Source organism: Chelonoidis abingdonii, chromosome 6 (assembly GCF_003597395.2).
Source record: "Chelonoidis abingdonii isolate Lonesome George chromosome 6, CheloAbing_2.0, whole genome shotgun sequence".
In the NCBI taxonomy this organism is placed as follows: domain Eukaryota; kingdom Metazoa; phylum Chordata; order Testudines; family Testudinidae; genus Chelonoidis; species Chelonoidis abingdonii.
The window spans coordinates 79683070-79707569 of record NC_133774.1 but is presented as its reverse complement, the minus strand read 5'-3'; the positions used below and the strand labels follow the sequence as shown (position 1 = coordinate 79707569).

General features: G+C 41.2%; 1 protein-coding gene across 4 annotated transcripts in view; it reads left to right on the top strand.

Moving 5' to 3' along the window:
• Window positions 1–24500, top strand: part of CEP120 (centrosomal protein 120) — a 73810-nt gene that overhangs the window by 6962 nt on the left and 42348 nt on the right. For 3 of the 4 annotated variants that reach the window (XM_032790762.2, XM_075067174.1, XM_032790764.2), the window contains exons 4-12: window positions 1190–1331; window positions 4429–4577; window positions 14805–15002; window positions 16088–16315; window positions 16520–16736; window positions 18916–19029; window positions 20547–20721; window positions 22201–22350; window positions 23612–23794. In XM_032790762.2, the coding sequence (XP_032646653.1) occupies window positions 1190–1331; window positions 4429–4577; window positions 14805–15002; window positions 16088–16315; window positions 16520–16736; window positions 18916–19029; window positions 20547–20721; window positions 22201–22350; window positions 23612–23794 (1556 nt within the window). The remainder of the gene's footprint in view (window positions 1–1189; window positions 1332–4428; window positions 4578–14804; window positions 15003–16087; window positions 16316–16519; window positions 16737–18915; window positions 19030–20546; window positions 20722–22200; window positions 22351–23611; window positions 23795–24500) is intronic. The other variant, XM_032790763.2, reaches the window with a different exon arrangement.

Here is a 24500-nt window from a genome sequence, read left to right as displayed (position 1 = left end):
CTCTAGGAGTCTAGTCTAAAATATGGCCAGCTAATATGACTTCAGATATGTCAGTCTGTGTCTTGATTCAGTTTTTCAGTTATGTTGAGCTAATTGGATTTAAAAAAAACAACACGCCCTCTTTGTGTATCAAGACCGGGCTTATCAGTCTCACAAAACATCTGTGAGTTAGGGTGCAACCTATTATACAGATAGGTAAACTGATATACAAAGAGAGGTAATGACTTGCACAAGGTTATGCAGGGAATAAGGGCAAAACTGGGAATAGACTTCAGATATCTTGACTTCTGCTCCCTCTGCTGCAGTCATTAAGCCACAGTTGCCTACCTTAGAAGAGAAAAAGAGGGACAGAGAGAGAAAAATGTTAAAAAGGAAAAAATAAAGCAAAAGGCTGGTGTTTGGCAATTTTTAGGGAGCTATTTTTTTAGGTGAATGGCGGGCACTTTTGAGTAAACCTTGCTCAGGGATGCCTGGGATGGGGCATGTGCAGAAATGGCAGTTTACTCTCCAGTCCCCGCTTAAGAGGTTTCCCAAACTTTTGGAATTTGAGCACCTAGCATTGACCTGGCACACAAGTCGCAGTGACACTTTGATTTGGCCCGGCCACTCCTCTGTTGGAAAGGTCGTTGGGCCAAATTTGAGTGAGCAGTGATCCCATGTGCCAGATCACAATGCCTGGAGCAGAGAACCATGCCCAGCCTTGTGGGGCAGGAGGTGCCTCTGCAGGGTGAGTCTGGGGCAAGCTCGCTTTCTGCCTCCTCTTCTCCCTGCCACCGTCCCCCAGGTCTCGGGTGGGGAGGGAGAGGTTCAGTTTCAGATGTTGCCATGGAGTCCCGTAAACCTCTTGCTGTAATTTTTTTTTTTTTTTTCCCCCTCCATCTTAGCCTTTGAAAGTGCATGGGAAGCAGCCTATCAAGGCATTGTTGTTAGACATCTAGACTGTTAGGCAGAAAGGTTTGGTCCACATCAATCTACCTAAGAAATTTGATATAACAAAACCAAAGCTATTATGGTAGAACGTGACAGAGAATCAGTCTGATATTTTGAAAATAAACACTGAAGCTTATCTTAACTCTGCTACAGCCTAACTGCCAAAAGATGTATTTCATCCTGTAACCACATTATATGCCTTTGCCATTCTCTGCTTTCTTATTTTTGGAACATTTTTTTTTTTTTTTTAATTCTGCAGGCACCAAAATGGTATCCTTTGCTCAGCAACAAATATATTAAATTTAAATCTGAGATACAGATAAGTATAGTGCTGGAAACTGATACAAAAGCACCAGTGGATGGCTTTAAAGCAAAAGAAGCACCTCCGAGAGAAGGGAAAAGTTAGTAGCATAATTCAAATTTAATTACATTTTATTTAGGAAAGTTTTTGTTTCATGTGCCTGAAGAAAATATAGTTTATTGCAAATCATTGTTTTGGGACACAAGTGCCTTTTACTTTAATAGCATTTTTATATAAAATATTTACAACCTGTTACAGTGCGTATAGTACATATAAATGTAAGCACTGAGTGCAAGGGTTGTTTTATAATGGCTTTCCAATCATATCAGGATCCAGTAAAGTGTGTGTGTGTTTGTTTTAATAGGATGGTTGTGAGGTTTGTGTCATTTAAAAACAAAAAAGCTGTTTATTTCCTTGTCAGAATGTAGTTTGGATAGTACTTAAGCTCAAAGTATTGAAATCAAGTAGTATAGAAAGGAGGCAGTAGAAAACATGGGTAAGAGTTGATCAGGGCATGCAGGAAAATAAAATACAGATACAGAGATGGATTTTTAAAGAAGAAGGTGCAAAAATTTATTAATGTTTAGTTTAAGATGAGAGAGAGCTGGTGCTCTCCTGCTCCAAAATGAGTGTGACGCACAGATCCCTTGGCAAAGGATCCTCTTTCTTTGTAAATATTTCTTGCACCAGATCTGAAACACTGCTTATTTATCTATAGAGAGTAACATGTAATGTAACTCCAAATGCTTGTAATTTGTCAAGAGTCATAATCACTGTGAAATACGTGTATGAGTAATGTTTAAGGAATAATGTACTGAAAGTATGCTTGATGGACTTGGAGTAGAAATTTGTCACAAGGAGACAGTGTCTCGGTGATGGCCCATATAGGCAAGGGGGAGTTGTCACTCTGCCTTGATTGGCCAGTGATGCAGTAGAAAGGCTAGGTTGTTTAGCCCTGCGTAATATGAAGGCTATATCTACAATACACTGCTTGTCACCACAGCCATGCCACTAAAAGTAGCGCAGCATGGCTGCTGTTTGTCAGCTCTCCTGCTGACGAAAAACTTCTGCCCACAATGAGCGGTGTTAACGTTGTTGGGAGGAGAGCACTCCTGCCGACAATGCGCTGTTCACACTGGCACTTGTCTCAGCAGAATATTTGCCTTTCAGGATTTTGTTTTTGTTTTCGGTTTTTTTTAACACCTCCTGAAAGACACAACTTTTGTCTTTCAATTGCCAGTGTAGAGATATAGCCTAAGACTTTTGAATGGGAAACGAGCAGAGGCAACAAGAAACAATCAAAACCACTGAGGTAAAAAAGAAACTTTACAGCTAGGCAGGGTTTCGTCCTATCTGTGAATAGAAACCAATACTCTTTTCAGTATAATATAGTATGGGGAAGGACAGTCTGCACCCATTCACTGAGGAAACCCCTTATGAATGTTTGGATCCTGGTTCTAGAGAAACCAGCCTGTTCTGCAACAGACTGAATTTTGGCGGGAGGGGAAGAAAATCAGCTTTCTTAGGTACGAAGGGTAACTACTGATAAGTGTAGACCCAGGTTCCTGCTTTCTTTTTTTAAAATGTAACCATTTGTTTTTACCACTTTTTATTATTTCTGGTTCAATCTTTGTTTTTGAAAACTACTCTTGTTTTATCATGTGGGAGAAAAACAAGTTCTCACTCTGAGTTTGAAGCAATAAGCTAGAGGCAGCTTTATTTGCAAGCAATTGTAAATGCACGGGAGCGTACTCTTGGGCAGGGGTTCCCCTCCCGAGGCAGGTCTCCATTAGGTAAACAATTAGGCAACCTCTTATACCTTTCATTACATACAATAATCAGCAACAAATGTATTTTGTTATACATTTTCTTTCTGATATCTCACTTTAATTTCTGCCACAGTCTACGTTCCATTCTTAGCTAACACAAAGTCAAAACCATATCTCTTACATTCTGTTCTCATTCGCTTTCTACTCGCCTAGCCCTTCTAGTCTCACGTTATTAGAGTCCATGTCAGCCTGACTTTGGTAGCCTGACTCTTCCTCTATTCCTAGACGCTGGGATCTCTAAGTTCAAATTCCCTTTGTCTCTTTCTCCACTTCCCCAGTTATAAGTGCTAACAAACTCCTTGTGGTTTACAGGAGCAGTGGTTTAAGGTAAAACTGGGGTGCATGTTTGAGTGCAGAGGATCTGGGATTTCTGTAAGTACCCAGGGGCTGGATATCACAGAGGAATGATTCAGAGGGACTCAGGAATTGTTAACCTGTTGACACCTATTGTTAACCTGCAAGGCGAAGCTAGGGCTGGCATCGCCCAGACCAAAGTGCTTGAGTGGTTGAAAGGATGGTGGTGTTAGGGAGCTGACCCCCAGCTACCACAGGGAAGACTCCCTCTTCTGGAGGCAGGGGTAACAAGGTGACTGTAAGTCCAGGGTGCCCTGAGAACTGTCACAACAAGACAGTTCAATGCAGTGTTAAATGGCATCATGTTAAATAACCTGTAGTCAGGGTTGGCTCCCTTCAGCCTAACTCACTCCTCTAAAGTTTCCACCCTTTCCTGGAAGGAGGAATGAGGGCATATGTGAAAAGTTTCTGAAGTTTGTGAAGACTCAAGGTCTTCCCTGTTTCCCATAGGCTAATAGGCACCACCAGCTATCTCCTAAGTCTCGAGTGGAGACAGACTAACTAGGTGAGGGAATGAGAGTGGTCAGGAGGAGCCAAGAACAGGGAGGAGATGGGGCAGAGACAGGGATAATTTGGAGGAGACAGAGCAGAAGGAGTCATGCTTAGGGTGGGAATGGGCATGTGAGTTGGTGTCTGCTAGAGCATACTCCCCTCCAGAGCCTGGGATTCCCAAGTCACCCGAGTCTCTCAGTTCCTCTACTGTCAGCAAATGCCGAGGAAACCCACTGGTAAAATGTTCTGGTCCACATAGAAGATGCCAGTCTGATACTGCTATTAGTTATGTTGTTAGCTCAAGCAATCATTGTCGGTGTGATGGATCTAACTCTGCTGGTGGCCCAGGTGGATATCAGTCTGATGCTCCATGATGTAATTTTGGGGAGGGAGGGTTTCAGTAGTGTGTATGTGTGTGTGTTTGTTTTTTTCTGATTATTTTTTTATTTAAGAACAGATGAAATACGCATCTGGAGATGTAGAAGGACATAACCATATAAATTCAATTATCTTCTCTTAAAGTGCCTGCTCTGCTTTCTGGGCTAGATCCTAAAAACATTGTAGCAGTCCTGAATGAGGAAGAAGGCTATCATCAGATTGGACCAGCAGAATATTGCAGAGAATACTTTGTTTTGTCTGTGACTATAGCATTTGCCACACAGTTGGAACAGGTAATGATGATGATTCACCTTTAAGACCGTTATGCCAATAAAACGTTTATAGAATGTGAAAAAGTAATGGTTTGGCTATTGTTTTCCTATTTCCTGTATTCTGGTACAAGACTTATCTTTTAAATCTTTATCATCTTCTGGTGAAAGAATAGTATTCATTTTGGGCTAGATTTAAAGTTGTATTTTGAAAAATTATGCATTACTTTATATTTGGTAAGAATAATTTTATTATGTGAACAGTGTAAGATTTATGATGTCAAACCATTCATTTATTGTCTTCAGCATTTGGGTTTGTTAGTGGTGAGATAGGTACATTGTCATCACTCAGCAACCTTAACTGATTTCTAAAATAGTGGGTTTTTTTTTGTTTGGAACTTGCCAAGTTGTTTGTGTGGTGTTTTTTTTGTTTGTTTGTTTGTTTGTTTTTTTAAATTCTTTGTAATTCTAAATTTAATTGCAATCAGATCAACCTAATCATGGAACTGTAGTTGCAAGTTTGTATTAGGGAGAGGTTCTCAACATTTAATGTTACACACTTACTTAGCTGAAGCTTGAAAACTTTTGGTCCTTCGTCTTCAAAAATACAGATCACTGCCACTTAAGGTTAAGGAAGCTCTGTTTCCTATAGAAATACCCTAAGTCACCCTAAATTGTTCTTCGATTGCTGTCCCTGTGGGTGTCCACTCTAGGTGACGGTGTGTCCTGGCGCTGTTGATAGGAGATTTTTGGTAGCAGTGCCTGGTTGGGGCGCACGCACTCAGTTGGTATCTCCCACCTCACTGGAATCTTCCTGAGTGCGTGCACCCCACACCCTCCTCAGTTCCTTCTCAACCATCCTCGGCTAAAGATGAGACTCGGGGCAGTGTTGCCTTCTCTTCCCTGGTCTTTATAGGAAACAGTAACAAAGAACGTAGAAATAATTATTAATTACTTTCCAGTTGTTTACCTTCCTTTAGTATAGTTACATAGTTAGTTACTTAATTTGAAGAAGGAAAAAAAAAAAAAAAAAGCCCCTCAGGCTTGTCTTCCATTGAGACACTCTCCTCGGCCATCTCTAATTCATAATGCCAGGAGCTTCAGGATTCAAAAGGTGCATCTCTTGTCAGGACTCCATGCCACAGTCAGATGGACACCCACGTTGTGTGAAGTGCCTCGGGGACACCCACATCCCCGCGAAGTGCCTCCATTGCATAAGCCTCAAGTCAAGAGCTCGTCGTGACAGGGATCTATGGCTCAAAATCCTGATGATGGAAAAATCCTTACAGCTGCTGTCAGAGGTGGGAAAGGCTAAACCTGCTCCCTCATGCTCCCCAGTCAGATTGGAACCCTTCCTGGAACGGAGGCAAGAAGCACAACAGTCTCACAGAAGAGACTCTAACAAGGGTAGGAGGTCTCCCGCGAGATCTTTACCCTCTGTGCTGACAGCACCAAAAACAGGTGCCTCTGCCTGCTCTAATGCCTCAGCCACGGCTCTGACAGAGCACAGAGGCAGGGACCTGACCTCCTGCGCCGGGAAGGTCCTTGGGGATCCGGTCCCCAGAGCGCCGCAAACGACCGCGGCGCAGACATGTCGCTCCTTCTCGGCACCGCAAACGGCCACAGTGCCGGCACCATGCTCCTTCTCGGCACCGACAACGGCCGCAGTGCAGACAGCGCACTCAACCGCAACAGCGAAAACAGCTACAGTACTGACAGCACACTCAGTCTCGGCACCGCGCCTGTCTTCTACCCATGCACCAGCAGCAGACCCCCTGCAGGGCAACTTTAAGCAGTCTGCATCAGCACTCTCATTCTCACTTTCTCCTACTAATGAGCTAGAGCAGAGAGTAGGCTCAGTTCAGCCCAGCCCAGCCCAGGGAGCAGGAGTGACAGTTTCTCACCCAAAGTGACCTTTCAGTGCCACCTGAGCCTCACTCTCTGCTCCTAGACACACAGGACTCATTTCTTGAACCACCACTCTCTCCACCTGAACTGGGTTTCACTGACGGGGAACTTGATTTACAGCAGCATGCGGAGTTCTCCCCTCCTGCTTCTCCTCTACCACCTCAGGTCATGGCTCAAGGTCAACAACCTCAGTTTCTCTACTTTGCGCCCCCCCCCCCATGGGTGGCACCTGAGTTCTCCTACCCTATGCGTTGGCCTCAGTGGTACCCGTGGCAACATCCTCCTACCAATCATCCTCCTTCCGTGCCTCAATCTCCTGCTCCATCCACTTCTAGGGTGCCTGAGCCCCCTCCTGAGACTGGGAGCTACGCACCATATCCTGACTCACCGACCCCTAACTCTCCACTAGCCTCGGATAAAGCCCTCTTCCCTTCACCTCCACAGGCCATGGAGGACTGCAAACAATTTCAAGAACTTTTTAGGAGGGTGGCACTCAGTCAAGATATCCCCTTAGAAGAGGTTCAGGAGATGCTACACAAACTCCTCGGAATCCTTCAACCGTCTGCGCCCTCAAAAATTGTGCTCCCTATAAACGAAGCACTTATGGAGCCAGCTGACACTCTCTGGCAAACCCCAGCTTCCTTAATACCAACTTGCAAGAAGGCTGAACGTAAATACTATGTCCCTGCAAGTAACGCAGACTTCCTATTTTCTCATCCACCACCTAACGCTCTTGTCATGGATGCAGTTGCACAGAGGACGAAACAGTCACAGTGTCGACCCACTCCGCAAGACAAGGACCTTAGACACCTTGACATCCTGGGCCGCAAAGTTTATACGTCCTCTATGCTACAATTCAGAATTGCAAAATATTCTGCTCTCCTCGCCAGTTATGATTTTGATAATTACAATAAACTTTTTGAATTTGCCTCCTACATTCCAGAGGATAAAAGAGCAGACTTCAAATCAAATCAATCCTGACTGAGGGCCAGCTGATTTCCAGAACAGCCCTACAGGCATCTTTAGACATGGCAGACACAGCAGCCCGTACCACTGCAACTGCTGCAGTTATGCATAGATCCTCATGGCTCTCCGCATCCGGCATTCCTAAAGAACTCCAGACCAAAGTGGAGGATCTCCCCTTTGATAAGGACAAACTTTTCTCCAAAAAAACTGATGAACTCCTCCATAGCATGAAAGATTCTAGAGCGACACTGTGCACCCTGGGCATTCACCCATCCCTTCTCAGGAGACAAAATACCAACCCTACCAAAGACCACGCACACATCAGTACTATTGTCCTCAATCCAGACCATACGACACAACTAGGAATCGTACTAGACCCCCCCCCCCCCCCAAGCGCAGACAAAATCAAAATCAAGCCACCACCTTCCATCCATCGGGCAATAAACAACAGTTTTGAAATGTTGGTTGAGGGCCTGCATGACCACCACTTACTTGCCCATTTGGCCACCGCCTCCAGAATTTCCAACATGCCTGGCAGCGGATTACACAGGACTGCTGGGTCCTTGAAATAGTTCAGGCCGGTTACTCCATCTCTTTTATATCCTACCCTCCTACCCTTCCCCATCCCTCTTCAGGGACCCTTCTCACGAGCAATTACTTTGCACAGAGGTGGCACATCTTCTGCAGCTAGGCGCAGTGGAACTGTGCCAACGCAACATCAAGGAACAGGTTTCTACTCCCATTACTTTCTAATACAGAAAAAGACCGGAGGATGGAGGCCTATACTACACCTACGCTGACCGAACAAATTTGTGAGGATACAAAGATTCAAGATGGTCACACTAGACACAATAATACCTGCATTGAATCAAGGGGACTGGTTCACAGCCCTTGATCTACAGGATGCTTACTTTCATATATCAATTCATCCAGCTCACAGATGCTTCCTACGATTCACAATCGGTCACGACCATTTTCTATACAGAGTTGTTCCTTTTGGACTCTTCACAGCACCAAGAGTTTTTTCCAAGGCTCTAGCCATGGTTGTGGCTCACCTCTGCAAACACGGGGTCACACTGTTCCCCTACCTGGACGATTGCCTCATCAAGGGCAACTCCTATGGCGAGCTCTTGATGCTGCGTGTTTCGCCATTTCCCTCTTTCGCAGCCTAGACCTCCAAATAAACTTCCAAAAATCCACCCTGACACTTACACAACAGATCGAGTTCATCGAAGCTCATCTCGACTCAACCCAGAGGAGGGCCTCGCTCCTATACAAAAGATTCCTCTCTATCACGCAGCTCATATACACACTCTCTATTCGTCCCAGGACACAAGCAAGAATCTGCCTACAGCTCCTCAGCCACATGGCAGTCACCACCTTCGTGGTTCAACACGCCAGGCTACACATGAGATGTCTCCAGGGGTGGCTCAACTCCAGTTTCAAACCCAACAGACACATCTTAAGGATGCTGCTAACTTCTCCTCCCAATGTTATAGCTTCCCTACAGTGGTGGACAAGTCCAGAAAACCTCTGCACAGGGGTTTCCTTCCAGCAACGATCCCCAACGCTCATGCTCACCACAGATGCTTCCCTAATCGGTTGGGGAGCGCATCTAGGGGGACACAGGGCACAAGGCCGGTGGTCCGCATCAGAGATGCATCTACACATATAAATCTCTTAGAGTTTAGAGCAGTGGGGAGAGCATCCCTTCACTTTCTTCCCTCATAAAGAAAAAAATATCTGCGGCTCTTAACAGACAACATACCATGTATGTACTACATAAACAGACAAGAGGGAGCCCGATCACATTCCCTTTGCATGGAAGGCATTCGACTATGGAATTGATGCATACGACATCGAATACAAATCATCGCTACCAGGCTGCTACAACACTACTGCCGACGCACTCAGTGACACTTCTCAACAGAACACAAATGGGAAATGCATCCCGCAGTACTCCAACAGCTCTTCTCCCTCTGGGGCACCCTGTCAATAGATCTCTTTGCTACGACCCAAAACCAAAAATGCCCCTGGTTTTGCTCCAGAGCAGGATTCAGGACTGCATCCCTAGGAGATGCATTCCTCATCCCATGGAACAACTACCTCCTGTGTGCCTTCCCACCAATCCCTCTGTTACGCAGGCTTCTTCGGAAGATCGCGGACGACAAGGCCCAGGTCATCCTTATTGCCCCAACTTGGCCAAGACAAACGTGGTATCCCTACCTACTCCGCATGTCCTCCTGTCACCTCGGGCTCTCCCCAACAAGCCAGACCTCCTTTACCAGGACAACGGACGAGTTCTTCACCCCCAACTCCAAAAGCTCCACCTCACAGTCTGGTTCCTTCATGGTTCCAAACCCATGAACTAGCCTGTTCCGAGGAAGTCCAATATGTCCTCCTGCACAGTAAGAAAGACTCTGCTCGTAAAACCTACCTGCAGAAGTGGAAGCGTTTTGCTCTCTGGTGCTCACATAATCACTAAGCACCCAATAACATGACCCTCCCTAACATTCTAAACTACCTCCTGAAACTAAAACAGGACAGACTTTCGCTCAGCTCCATCAAAGTGCACCTGGTGGCGCTTACCACCTTCCATGACCTATTAGATAGGTACTCACTCTTTATCCACCCCACCATAAAACGCTTTCTCACGGGCCTGCAAAATCTCTACCCTGAAATTCATCCAACAGCGGCTGCATGGAATCTTAACCTCGTTCTTCATGCTCTCATGAAGCCTCCATTTGAGCCCTTGACTACCTCCTCTCACCTCTGTATGTCCATGAAAGTGGCTTTCTTAGTTGCCATAACATCGGCAAGGAGACTTGGTGAAATGAGTGCCCTGATGGCCCATCCTCCCTACACAAAGTCACTTTGAGACCACATCCTAAATTTCTTCCTAAGGTGGTATCAACCTTCCACCTCAACAAACCTATATATTTACCTACTTTCTATCCCAAATCTTACAAGACTCTGCAAGAGGCAACCCTGCATACTCTCGATGTCAGGCGAGCAATCGCCTTTTATTTGGACAGGACTAAACCATTTCGCAAGTCTCCATGACTTTGTTTCCATTGCCGAAAGATCGAAAGGCATGGCTATCTCTAAACAACGCCTATCCAAGTGGATCTCTGACTGTATCAGATCCTGTTACCATGCGAAAAATCTTCAACCACCTGAAGGCATTAGAACTCATTCCACTCGAGCCATGTTGACATCCGTTGCCTTCCTACACAACGTTTCCATTCCTGACATCTGCAAAACGGCTACATGGTCATCTGAACACACGTTTGCAGAACACTATGCTCTTATGCAAGACACCACGGCTGACACCATAGTAGGCCATACGGTACTATCTACAGTACTCACTGCCGCATCTCCAAAGTCCCACCAATCATAGTGGGTACTGTTATACAATCACCTAGAGTAGAGCACCCACAGGGACAGCACTCGAAGAAGAAGAGAAAGTTACTCGCCTTGCTGTAACTGAGGTTCTTCAAGATGTGTGTCCCTGTGGGTGCTCCACTCCCTGCCCTCCTCCCCTCTACTTTGGAGTACTAGTAGGATTCTCCATGTAGAGAAAGAACTGAGAAGGTTGTAGGGCACACGCACTCAGGAAGATTCAACGAGGCGGGAGATACCGAGTGCGTGCACCCCAACCAGGCACTGCTACCGAAAATCTCCTATCAACAGCGCCGGGACGCACCGTCACCTAGAGTGGAGCACCCACAGGGACACACATCTCGAAGAACCTCAGTTACTGCAAGATGAGTAACTTTCTCTTCTTTCTAAGATGCAACCAGCCCAGAAGAGACAACATGTGCTCTCTCTCTCACGCAGTAATTGGGCTCAAACTATCCAAGCAATAACTTTAATTAAATACAACCTATTTCTTCAAATATAGACACAAATAAATTTAGAGAGATTTAACGAATGGAAAAGGTGGAGCGTTCACAACAAGCTACTTTTTGAATTACAAGGACACAAATAATTGTTAAACATAGGTAATACTTTCAAATCAGTGTAGTTTTTAAATGATTTGTAAATAAAGTTATTTGAACTTTCTTCAAACCTTACAGAAATAGTCGTCTTTTCCTTGAGTAAATTTGGCAATTTTCGATGCCAAAATCATAGGGAAACAAAATTAGAGCTTTATAATGAAACTGGTTGGAATCATAGGACCAGATTTTGCTACTTTTACATTGAGTACCTTATATGACTGTGGTATTCTTATACTTATAAGAAGCACATGAGATCTTTTTCAGGGGAAAAGGCAACACACTGCGTTTATTGAACATACAACAATTAGCATATGCATTCAGTCTCACACACAGATAAACACTGTCCTGCCAGTCTATAGTATAGTTACCAGTCCACAGTGCGGAGCAACCTAGCTGCCAGCTAGGTTGACCACGGGCAGGGAGGAGCCAGTTACTGTCAATCATGACATGATGCTCCGGGGAAGTCTTGGAAGGACAAACCCAAAATTTGGGCAAAGCATTCTGTTTATATAGTGATCTTCCTTCATTGGGACCAATGAGTTTTGCACCATCATGTTGTAATCAATTGCCGTTTGATAAGTGCTTGTTTTCTTAAATTGTTCTTCTTCTTTATTTTATTTCTTCATTAGTCTCTTGGGGAATTACCCCATGCTGGTTTTGATCATAGCTGTCTTGTCCTGGTAGATAGGTGCTTGCCTCATCTTTTAGAGTTGTCAATCTGCCCTCCTTTGACATCTCAATAAGGGCACGTTACAATCTTCTGGCGCCTTTGTCTGTCCTCCTTAGAACATCTGCTCTGGTGATAGCCTTCACACTTGTCTTCTAACACACCTGTTCGTCATTCACACACAAAAAAGGATTGATTTACAGAGAACATTTGAATAGGAACATCAAATTGCAATGCAGGAGAAAATAATCATTGCATTCTTTTACGTATTTCAAAATACTAATTTTAAACCTACAACAAAGCGGTGACACTAAAGATCTTTTACTGCCTTGAAATCAGCTTCAGACACAAGATTCTGGCAGATGTATCTTTATCAAGGGCACGCGAGGCCATTCCTTTCTGCTTTCAGAAATGGTGGCTGGCAGAGTATGGTCAAATAATATCACACATCAATAAATTTAATACATGCTACATTATTCTTTATCCTTCATTCTAAATTATACAAAATACAACTATAAAATCCTAGTACTACAATATGATCTAGTTGCTGGGGCACTGAAATGGGAATCAGGCAACCTGGGTTCTATTTCCATCTCTACCACTGACTTCAGGCAAGTCATTACACATCTCTCTCTCTGACCTCCCTTGTTTGATTGGTTCCAAGGTGCAGAGATTCTAGACTCTTACTATGTGTTTGTACAGTTCCTGTTGTGTTGGGGCCCTGATTTCAGTTGAGTCCTCTAGGCACTAATGTGTAATCCAAATTAGGGCTGTCAAGCGATTAATTGTTCTGTTAAAAAATAATAGAACACCATTTATTTAAATATTTTTGGATGTTTTCTACATTTTCAAATATACTGATTTTCAATTAAAACACAAAATATGAAGTGTACAGTGTTCACTTTATATTTAATTTTGATTACAAATATTTGCACTGTAAAAAAAGATAAAAGAAATAGTAGGAGGGGAATCACCCAATACAAGTACTGTAGTGCAATCTCTTTATCGTAAAAGTTGAACTTACAAATGTAGAATTGTGTGTAAAAAAAAAAAAAAAAAAAAAAAAAAAAACACCCACACCAAAAACCTGCATTCAAAACTAAAACAATGTAGAACTTCAGAGCCTACAAATCCACTCAGTCCTATTTCTTGTTCAGCCAATTGCTTAGATAAATAAGTTTGTTTACATTTACAGGAGATAATGCTGCCGCCTTCTTATTTACAATGTCACCAGAAAGTGAGAACAGGTGTTCGCACGTCACTATTGTAGCCAGCGTTGCAAGATATTTACGTGCCAGATGTGCTAAAGATTCATATGTCCCTTCATGCTTCAACTACCATTACAGAAGACACGCATCCATACTGATGACTGGTTCTTCTCAATAACAATCCAAAGCAGTGCAGACCAACGCATGTTCATTTTCATCATCTGAGTCAGATGCCACCAGCAGAAAGCTGATTTTTCTTTTTTTGGTAGTTTTGGGTTCTGTAGTTTCTGCATGTGAGTGTTGCTCTTTTAAGACTTCTGAAAGCATGCTCCACACCTCATCTCTCTCAAATATTGGAAGGCACTTCAGATTCTTAAACCTTGCATTGACTGCTATAGCTGTCTTTCACATTAGTACATTCTTTACATTGTCAAATCTGCTGTAAGAGTGTTCTTAAAATGAATGTGTGCTGAATCATCATCCAAGACTACTTTAACATGGAATATATAGCAGAATGTGGGTAAAGTAGAGCCGGAGATACACAATTCTACCCCAAGGAGTTCAGTCACAAATTTAATTAAAACTTTTTTTTTTTTTTAACAAGCATCATCATCATGGAAACATGACCTCTGGAATGCTGAATGAAGCATGAAGGGGCATATGAATCGTTAGCGCATGTGGCACATAAATGCCTTGCAGTGTTGGCTACAAAAGTCCCATGCGAGCTCCTGTTCTCACTTTCTGTTCACACTGTAAATAAGAAGAAGGCAGCATTATCTCTTATAAATGTAAACAAACTTGTTCCTGTTAATGATTGGCTGGACGAGAAGTAGGACTGAGTGGACTTGTCATTTTGCATTGTTTTGTTTTTGAGTACAGTTATGTAACAAATATCTACATTTGTAAGTTGCACTTTCGCAATAGAGACTTCATTACAGTACTTGTATGAGGTGAATGGAAAAATACTGTTTCTTTTTACAATGCAAATATTTGTAATGCAAAGTGTACAGTGCTCACTTTATATTTTTTATTCTGTATTTAAATCAATGTATTTGAAAATGTAGAAAAACATCCAAAAATATTTAATTTCAATTGGTATTCTGTTGTTTAACAGTGTGATTACAAATATGTTTAATCCTGATTAATTTTTTTTTTGAGCTAATCGCATGAGTTAACTACGATTAATCGACAGCCCTAATACAAATTAAAGCTATCCCACAAGTAGTCTCACTGAAGTCTTTCGGATTGCATCTGAAGTAAAGTATCACTCAGCGTGAGGAATAGTGGCAGAATCTGGCCATTAATATGGAAAGACTGACTCCCCATGTATACAGATATTTTAAAACATTCTTGCAGTCTGGGATTTAGGTTAGTCTGGTCTTCTGAAGTTTGAGACAGTTTTTTTGCTACAGTATTTATAACTCTAAGCAGATGCTTGAAGGCAGCTGTAATTATTTGTCTGTAAAAATAAATAAATTGATTTTTTTTTCCCCACACTTAGTTAATTCCTAGTACAATGAAACTTCCAGAACGACAGCCTGAGTTTTTCTTTTACTATTCGTTACTGGGAAATGATGTAACAAATGAACCCTTCACTGATTTAATCAATCCAAACTTTGAACCAGAGAGAGCATCAGTTCGAATACGCAGTACTGTTGAAGTCCTTCAAGTTTATTTTTCTGCACAGCCAAAAATACAGGTAAATTGTGTCTTCACACCTGTGGTAACCTACATTAAGTAAAATTCAATTCAGATCTAAACTTGCCAGTCTAGAACTTTAATGCAGTAGACTTCAAAATCAATATTATTATATTGTTGGCTAATTTTTTGTCTTGTCATCTTTTGAGCTTATTGGGTAATATTTATAAACCCCTCTTAGAACTTGATTCTGCTCCTGTTAAAGTCAATAGAAAAATTCCCAAATGGGAGTAGGAGCTGGCCCTAAGTTTGACAGTTGATGAGCAAGTCATATGGCAAACATAACACATTTTGTCCTTTTTTATTAGTCTGTTGTTTAAATGTGAAGCGTAGAGCTGAATTTATAGAGTTGTACCTTTTCTCTACTGAACTGTACAGTTCTAGACTTCCCCTAGTAGTTCATAAAGTCTCTTTATTAGGATGATATTTGAAATATGTGGATGCATACAGATACATAACTTACCTTTTTTCCCTTTGCATATGGCTATGTCTACACTACGCAGCTTTTAGCAACACAGCGGTGCTGCTACAGCGTGCCTCTGGAAGGTGCACACCGTAGCTGCTGTTTGTTTGGTTCTCCTGCCTGCAAAAAACTTCCACCTCCAATGAGCAGCGTTAGTGTTGTCAGCAGGAGCACACTCCTTCCGACAAAGCGCTATTCACACTGGCACTTGCCATCGGCAAACCTTTTGTCTTTCGGGGGGTGTGTGTGTGTGTGTGTGGTGTGGTGTGTGGTTTTGTTTTGTTTTGTTTTGTTTTTTTAACACCTCTGAAGGACACAAATTTTGTCTTTCATTTGCTACTGTAGACATAGCCTACCTCACTGTGGTGTAGATAATTGTGTATCTTGTCTATGTACTACAGTGCCTGCTCTGAGAGAATCCTTACCCAGATTGATACAGAGATTTTAGGTCTATTTACAGAACTCCAGCCCCTTTATTCAGTGTTAAGAGACTGGAGGGGACTGGATCTTGCTCCATCTTTTTTTCATTTCTTTTTAGAAAGAGGTTCAGTTTCAGATACTGGCAGTGGGAGATGTAAATACATATCTCAAAGTTATTTTCTGAGCACTTCTTTTTACAATAGATCCATCTTTGCTGTGGGGACCAGTCTCTTGGAAGCACTGAAATACCACTAACTGGCTTGCTGAAGAAAGGAAATGTGGAGATTGATCAGCAACCTGTGGCAGTTGAAGGGGCATTCAACCTTGTTCCACCAAATAGAGCCAAGCAAAAATTGCCACCATTGGCCTTAGATATGACTCCTACTGTTGGGGTATCAGTAATCCTACAAAAGGAAGGCGTAAATACCCAGGTACAATCCACTCATCTAGATTGTGGTTCAGCTGCTGTTCTAAAAGATAAAAAATAAGTTTGATTTTGTTGAATCAGATTTTACACTTTAAATCATGAAAAGAAAAGCCTTATCCATGCCATAAGAGTAATCTCAAATTCTGTAAATATAGTAAAGAGTTTTTCACTGCTATGATTAATAAGAAAATTGCATTATTTTGTTCAGTCTTTGCTCCACTTAGACCTTCAAACTGAGCCAGAACACTCGCAGAAAAGAGTTTTGTCTCCCACATGGGATAAAACAAAGAGCCCAGAGCAAAGATCTCACAGTGCTCCTTCTGCCCCACTTCAGAATGGCCATTCTCCTCCCACAAAAGATGAAGCAACAGAGAGCGAAGTAGAAAGTCTTCAATATGACAGGGGCACAAAACTAAACAAAACAGGTAGGTGATTTATGCCTATCAATATTGATAATTATTCTTAAATGTTTTCATAGCACAACCCACAGATTACCTCCTGGACTCATCCTCTCCCATTTGTGATCATATCCTTGTGGCAAATAAGAATCACTTATGTAGAAAAAATATTAGAGTAGTTAATGTATTCTTGCTGCCTTTTTAATGTGTGTTGGCAGCTGAAAATAAGTAGAAGAGCCAGCCCCATGTAACCATTGCGCTGCAGAACACCAGTGGTCCATGGACAGCAGTTTGACCAGCAGTGCCACAAATATCTAAAGACCTCTCTCTGAATTTGGGAATTGGTGGGTTAGAGATTTTAAATAAAAATCTTAAAGATACTTTCTTTAATTTTGTAGGTGAAAAGGTCTGACATGAAAAAATACATTAAATGGGGAAGGAGAGGAGGAGCGTAGGATATTTAACCCTGAAGTTAAACTTCTTTAAGGAACTGGGAAACAGCTCCTCAACAATGGTCTATGAGAATCTAATTTTTGTAAGAATAGCTGCCTATTTTAATGGTTGTAGTGCATCAACTTCATGAAACCTAGGAGTGATGCATCCTTAAGAGAAAAGGAAAACTACTTACAGATTAACATTAAATATTTAAATGTACAGTAGAACTTCACTAATTTTCTGTTTGCTAATCCACAAATATGTTTTTTTGAAAACCCAAGTCTTTCCCATTTCTCGTCAGAGATTTAATAGAAGAGAGATTAGATTTAATGAATTTTTACTAAATATTCACCATTATGGAAGGCCCAGTCTTGGTTCCTTGGCTAAGTTTGAGTTGAATTTACCCATTTTCTTGTGTGTGTGGAGGGAGTGGGAAGAAGGGGAAAAAAGCCTATTGTCTTTTAAAACCAGCTTTCTTGTAATTAGTAACTACAATCAGTATTGTACATTAATCATAACTGTGGTTCTTGCATCCAGTCACTGCAGGGTAGAGTGAAGGTGGATTGGGTGCTTTAATTATGCATTTATATACTTGAATATCTCTAAATTTCTTTTCAGTTAATCTTAACTCTGAATTACCTTGGTTTGCAATGCTTGTTTTTGTGGTAATTCAACATCTCTGCAGTTTGTTTTACTCTTAAATTACTGATGTGTACTTATCCTTAACTCTGGTTTTACATAGGTTTTATCAGGGAATCAACCAGAATGCAATGAGTTAGGTTACTAAATAAAATAACCTAAACTACTTCTAACAAAAGAGATGGCGGGGGGGGAGTACAATTTTAATATGTACTGTTCTTGATTTTTGTTTTCTCAGTCATTAACTCACATCACTTTTCCCCAGTGCCTGGTGCAAGATAGTAAGACCTTATTGTATAAAACAGTATGAACAGTTTGCTTTTATACATATACTAAAGCTGTCTGGAATTCTTTGGGATTTGAAACTTGGACAAAAATGGAAACAAAATGTTCATGACTTTTTTTGACCAGCTCAGTGAGTAAATACTTTCCCAGTGTAGGTCACTCGGTGTCTGAGAACACATCTATGACTATAAATACACATTAATTTGTCTGTAGGTTACCTGGACAATACAAAGTACCACAGCCATAAAGCATTTTTGATCTTGCCCAAACATTCAGTGATAGCATAAAAACATAGACAAAGGAGACCCAACAAAGGTGTAGGTGGGTTTTTTGGGTGGGGTGGTCGAAGGGGGATATTTTTATTTAATAAAATAAAAATCAAAGAACAAAGCCCAGAAGAGACATTGACACTATCTGTTGAACATTATTCAAGACTTTTTTCAAAGAGGCATATTAATCAAGCAATATGATTGGCTAAACATCCCAAGACAGTGGAATCAACAAGAACTCAGTTTATTTGCTAAATGCACTTCTTGTTACTCAGCTTTCTGGGAATGGTCTTATACCATACTACAGGGATATACTCTAGGTCTCAATCCTGCTCCCTTTATTCGGGCAATAGCTGTTTAATCATTAATAGAGTTTCTCTAAGAAAAGTCAGCAGGATTGGGCTTTTAATCTGAAACATGACAGGGATAAAAATCAAGAGCACAGGAATTAATCTATAGATTATGAGGGAAATGCAGAGTTGTATTTGCTGTTGGTGTTTTTTTTGTTCGTCTTTTAATAGACATTTTTGCAAGTGCGCAAGTAGTTATTCCTAAGTCATTTCACAATTATCTTTCAGAGCTGGTGGTTGAATCTTGCAAAGAAGTTAACAACCAAGAGTCTGAAGAGCTAGCAGTTTTCAAATCTCAGAGCAGAGCAAAGTCGCCTTTACAGTCAGAGCTGCAAAATTCATGTAATGCTCACTAATATTCAGTCATAGAAAACTCTAATCAGTGCAACTGTTTAAAAACAGAAAATAAAAGTATTTGTTTCCATATACCACTGAAAATTTGTCAACCTTATTGCTTAGGTTCATTTTTTAAAATTGTAAGTTGCTACAGATTTGTAATGCTTGTGATGAACTCTGATTCCTGTCGAGTCATTTTGGCTACATAATGCAATTAATGAATCTTTTCAATAAAGGGTAAAATACTACATTTTAAACTGCCCTCAAACTGTTTTCCATGGATCCCTCCATATATTGAATAGCATCCTTTGAAAGCCATCATATTTAGCTTTCTCCTGTACCTTTCTTATATTGCTACTGTTAATGCTACAAAACACCAGCCAGCAGAAGATAGATGAGTTTTTATTTATTTTATCTCTTTATTAGTATGAGACCTATCTTCAAAATATGACAAATTGCACCAGGTTTGAAAGACCAAAAGCAGAAGAACCAGTGTTTAAGGATATACTGTAGTAACTAATTAAAATTAGTTTCAATTATAAAAGATAATCCTGTCCCTATCTTAGATCATAAAATAGGTTGAGGAGTGAATAAACATATCTTTTGAGATTTGAAGAAGCTATGCCGTGGTAGCCTCATTCATCAAACCCACAACTTGACCTGCTGTCAGCTCCCTGGAGGAGCATTTGGAAAGGTAGGGTGTAGATGGTAGGGCACCGGACTGGAACTTAGGAGGCCTTAACTGGCCACCTGATTGTGTGTCTTACCCAAGATCAATCTTTCTGTGCCTCAGTTTCTCCACCTGTAAAATGAAGATGAAACTTCTTTTGAAGTGCTTTGAGATCTGAGGATGAAAAGCTCTAATTAAGAGAGAGGCATTATTACTTAATCTAAGCACTTTCATTCCATACCCAGGACAAGCCTGGGAGTTTGCTTCTTTCCAGGCAAAGGATCTATCCAGACTATTTGTCTGATACTTCATCCCTTCAAGGAAAGCTTTTAGAATCTGTGTCCAACTATTTTCATTGGTAATTTGCATGTGGCTAACGTGGTGTTTTATTGCACATACTTACTAAACTCTTAATGGGTGTTTTTTACAAGGTTTGATGCTCCCTAAAATCTCAGCGTCAGGTTCTAAAATTAGTGCTGAAAGACCCTCTGTTTACCTATTTTGTCAAATTGAATATACTTACCTGTGCTATGTAAGTAATAAGTGCCCATTTAAAGCGGATGATAAAGTAGCTTCCCCTTCGATATTCCTTCTCATACACACTATAAAGCTATGATCATATGGGATTTTATCTTTCCAAATGGTTTCCTCTACTTGAAAAGTGGTAACTTAAAAATTGAAATGCCATTTCTTGCTTCTAATGTAACACAGATTGTAGTGTGTTTCAGAGTGGCAACTTGTTTATTTTCATTTAAAGTGCCAGGCATATCGTGTCATATATAAATAATAATATTATTTTGGATAAAATGGAGGATAAAACTATATGTAAAACACCTTGTATTTATTTTTTCAGCCTTGAATGCTCTGGCACCTGTTTCCCAGTCCCACCCTGGAGCTACGTCCGGTGCCGAGTCTACTTCGGGGCAAAAAATTGCAGTTCCAGCAGCATCGCATCATTTTTGCTTTTCAATAGATTTACGGAGTATTCACAATCTCGAGGTTGGGTTTCCAGTCAATTGCGTTTTAAGGTATGATATATTTCAGCTGATGACCTTACTGTAAAAAAGGGTATTGGGTTTTGTTTTGTTTTTTGTCCCCCTCCCGCCCCCATTTAAAAAAAAAGGAAAATTACACACGGTTTGGAATATTGGTAGCACAGGCAACCTGATGCCTTCTCAAGTAGCTACCTTTCAGTAGTGGGCAAAACACTTGGAAATGTTAGGTTTACTCATCACAAATGAAAGTTGAGAGAGTTCGAGTAGTGTATTAAACATAGTATAGATGCCCCCCGGGTTATGCAATTCCACACTTATGGAAAAAGTTCCGTAAGCTAGAAATAGGAGTGTGTGTGTGTGTGTGTGTGTTGCGTAATGGTCGGGTAGACATTTCCGACTTACGCAAAATTCGAGTTACACAAGGCATTCCAGAATGGAACACTTGCATAAGTTGGGGAGCGTTTGTACTTATTTATATTGGATTTTCCTATTGTGCCTATCACTTGAAAATTTCAGACCATGTGATAGACTGTCACTCAGCCCTAAGAAAAGACAGGAAGATTGTTTGTTTGTCTGTTTCTTAGGCACAATTCACTTTTAGGCTCAAGTGGGATCTTCTGGATTGTAAGGGAACACACCTTCCCACCTAATTGCTAAGTGGAGGAATAAGTAGACAAAATGCACTCCAGTACAACAGAGCTCGGAGTCAAATTGTCATCATGCATCACATGAGCATTTTGTTTTAGTAGTTAAGACAAAGAATATTTTTTTCATCTTTAGTATATTCCAAAATAATCATGCTGATGCCAGAGGTGATTTTTCTTCAAAGACCTAAAAAGCAGACAAATATTCTAACTAATAAGTTGATATGCATCTTCAGTTACATTTTCAGTGAAGGTCTAAACTGACTTTTTAAACAGCAGTATTTACATATGCAACCAGAGAAAGTTGGACTTTTAGCAGCAGCAAGAACTTTATCAGCTTTTTCAAATACAGATCTGGAATGGAATAGAAACCTAAATTTCTGGTTGGTTTGTGGGGTTTTGTTTGTTTCTTTGTTAAAGGCTTATTGTTTTCAGGGTTTAAATGTAATTGTTGTAGCTAATACCCAATTTTAAATGCTTGTTGCTCTCTGCAACCTGAATCCGATATGAAGATTCCTTTCCCCCACACCCTTACAGAAATTAGATGTGTGCTACAGAGGGCTTAAACGTTAAATATAACTTTCATAGTCCTGAAGATTAGCAATAGCTATAAAGGGTGTTTTGTGTTCAGATGATAATGAACTTTGACTCTGATTCTGCATTGTTAACGTAATTGGGAGCTGTTGAACATCAAGGGCCAAATTCTGATGTTGGATATGCTTGTAAAACTGACATTGCATATGCATATTCCAAAAGTAGAATTTGGTCCTAAGCTACTAGAGTCATCAACTGAGGATAATTTTCCTTGACTTTCTTGCCTACAAGAATATGACTTGAGTTGAATTTGCATTTTCTTTTTTCTCACTAGGTACTCATATCCATTTTTTGGTAGTGCGGCACCTATTATGACAAATCCTCCTATAGAAGTGAGAAAAAACGTGGAAGTTTTTCTACCCCAGTCCTATTGTGCATTTGATTTTGCAACTATGTCTCATCAGCTACAAGACACCTTCTTCAGGTAGCACTTGTATTTTTATCTTATTACATGAAGCATTATTTAACTGTTTTTTAATATATAAAAATTTGTAAATCCTACACTTTTTTTAAATTTAGTGTCTTAAAATAATTTAAATTGTGTAAAAGAGAAATCCAGCAGTTAGTACTGGATACTTAAGATATTTTTCTTGCCCTTTGAGACTGTCTAGCCTAGCATGTAAAGGTCAAATTGTGCAAACCTTACTCATATTTGTGAACGTTACTTAAACAGGAAATGTGGTGATATCAATTGGAGCATCTGTTTGGGTAAATTTGTTATCAAAGTAAGGGTTACATGATGCAGCCTGAAAAAAACAGTTCTGCTTTCGCAGAATAGTAGTAAGTTTTCTAGGGGTATGTCTACACTACCCACTGGATCGACGGGCAGTGATCGACCCAGTGGGGCCAATTTATCGCGTCTAGGTTAAACGCGATAAATCGACTCCCCGAGCACACTCCCGTTGATTCCTATACTCCTCCCCTGTGAGAGATGCAGGTGGAATCGATGGAGGAGCGGCAGCAGTCAACTCAATGCAGTAAAGACACCACGGTAAGTCGATCTAAGTATGTCGATTTCAGCTACATTATTCGTGTAACTGAAGTTGTGTAACTTAGATCAATTTTCACGCCCCCCACCGCCCCCCGGTGTAGACCAGGCCTGGGTGTGTAACCTACTCTTGCTGACTTGGAGTCTGGCAATCAAACCAGCCATAACTTGTGAAACATAGTTGCTGTAAGGATTAGAAAAATGAAATTGTAGTGGAATGTTTCGCCACTACATTGCTCCCTTTTTGTAGGCATGTGAGTAGGGTGGAGAATATCTTTCACACATACTCCCTCCCTAAAGCCTAAAACAAAGTGGTATTTTGGAAAGAAGAGTAGAGGAGAGAGGTTTTGTATATGCAGTAAATAAGTCATAGATTAACATTTTCAGAAATGGAAAAGGCCTGTAAGATCATCCAGCCCATCAGTATGTCAGTGCAGGATTGTTCTCTGTATACAAAGTGGAACAGGGTAGTGATCTAGCCGAAGTGACAGAATGCATGAGAAGATGCAGAGTTGTGAGTCAGTCTTTCTCCTGTGGGAATGAAAGGTATCAAGGGTATGTTTATGCTGTGGTAAGAACGAGCTAGTTTGGTTTGGGAATTTATTTCTGTAAGTTATTTCTTGCTTTTCCATGTAGGTGAATATGTCATCTTTTGTCTGGCCTACTGATACTACTAAAATACTCTTCTGTATTTCAGGTTACCGCTACTGGTTGAATTGTGGCACAAAGATAAAATGACTAAAGACATACTTCTGGGAGTTGCCAGGCTGCAGCTTTCAAATGTTTTGAGCTTGGAAAAAACCCGATTCTTGGGTTCTAATGGTGAACAATGTTGGCGTCAGACCTGTAGTGAAACAGTTGGTGTTATGGCAGCACAAGGGTAAAACCTCTTTTAAAATATATATGTGTGTGTGTGTGTGTGTGTGTGTGTGTATATATATATATATATGAGCGACTGGATAGCGTAGTGATTAGACGGCCTTGATACGGAGACCGCCCTTTGATACGAGAAGACCGGGGTTCAAATCCCCGGTTGGTACCCAACTTCCAGTGGGTCCTTGGGCAAAAGACCTCCTAACGCTTCAGCTGCCGTACGTCAAATATCAGCGATGAGTGAGCACGAAAACTAGGAGATTGCGGCTCGGACGGTCGCCCGGATGAACGGTCTAAATGCGGCCAGATGTTGAGGAACCAGGACAATTTGACGGATAATTGGGCTACTGGAACAAAAACCAGTTTCATGGACGAGAACAAAGTGAACCTGGAATTTGATGGATGCTTACTACGACAGTAGAGCTAATGAAGGGGGAATATATGAAACGTTAATGGAGTGGGTACCCTGTGGATGGACAGTAATAGACTCCTACATCCTACACTTACTGAGAACGCTAGTTACCCAACGCTGTAACATAGTAAGAGAAGCTGCTCTCACAGCTTGAGTAGACCAACTCCACATTACATCCAGACTCAAGAAGACTGGGAAGAAACAAGTGATGTTGCGGCCCACACCCTTGAAGCTGAAACTTCACTGTTCACCCCCTCATTTGCAGAGCACGAGCAGCCTGATTATTTGAGGCATAAATCAT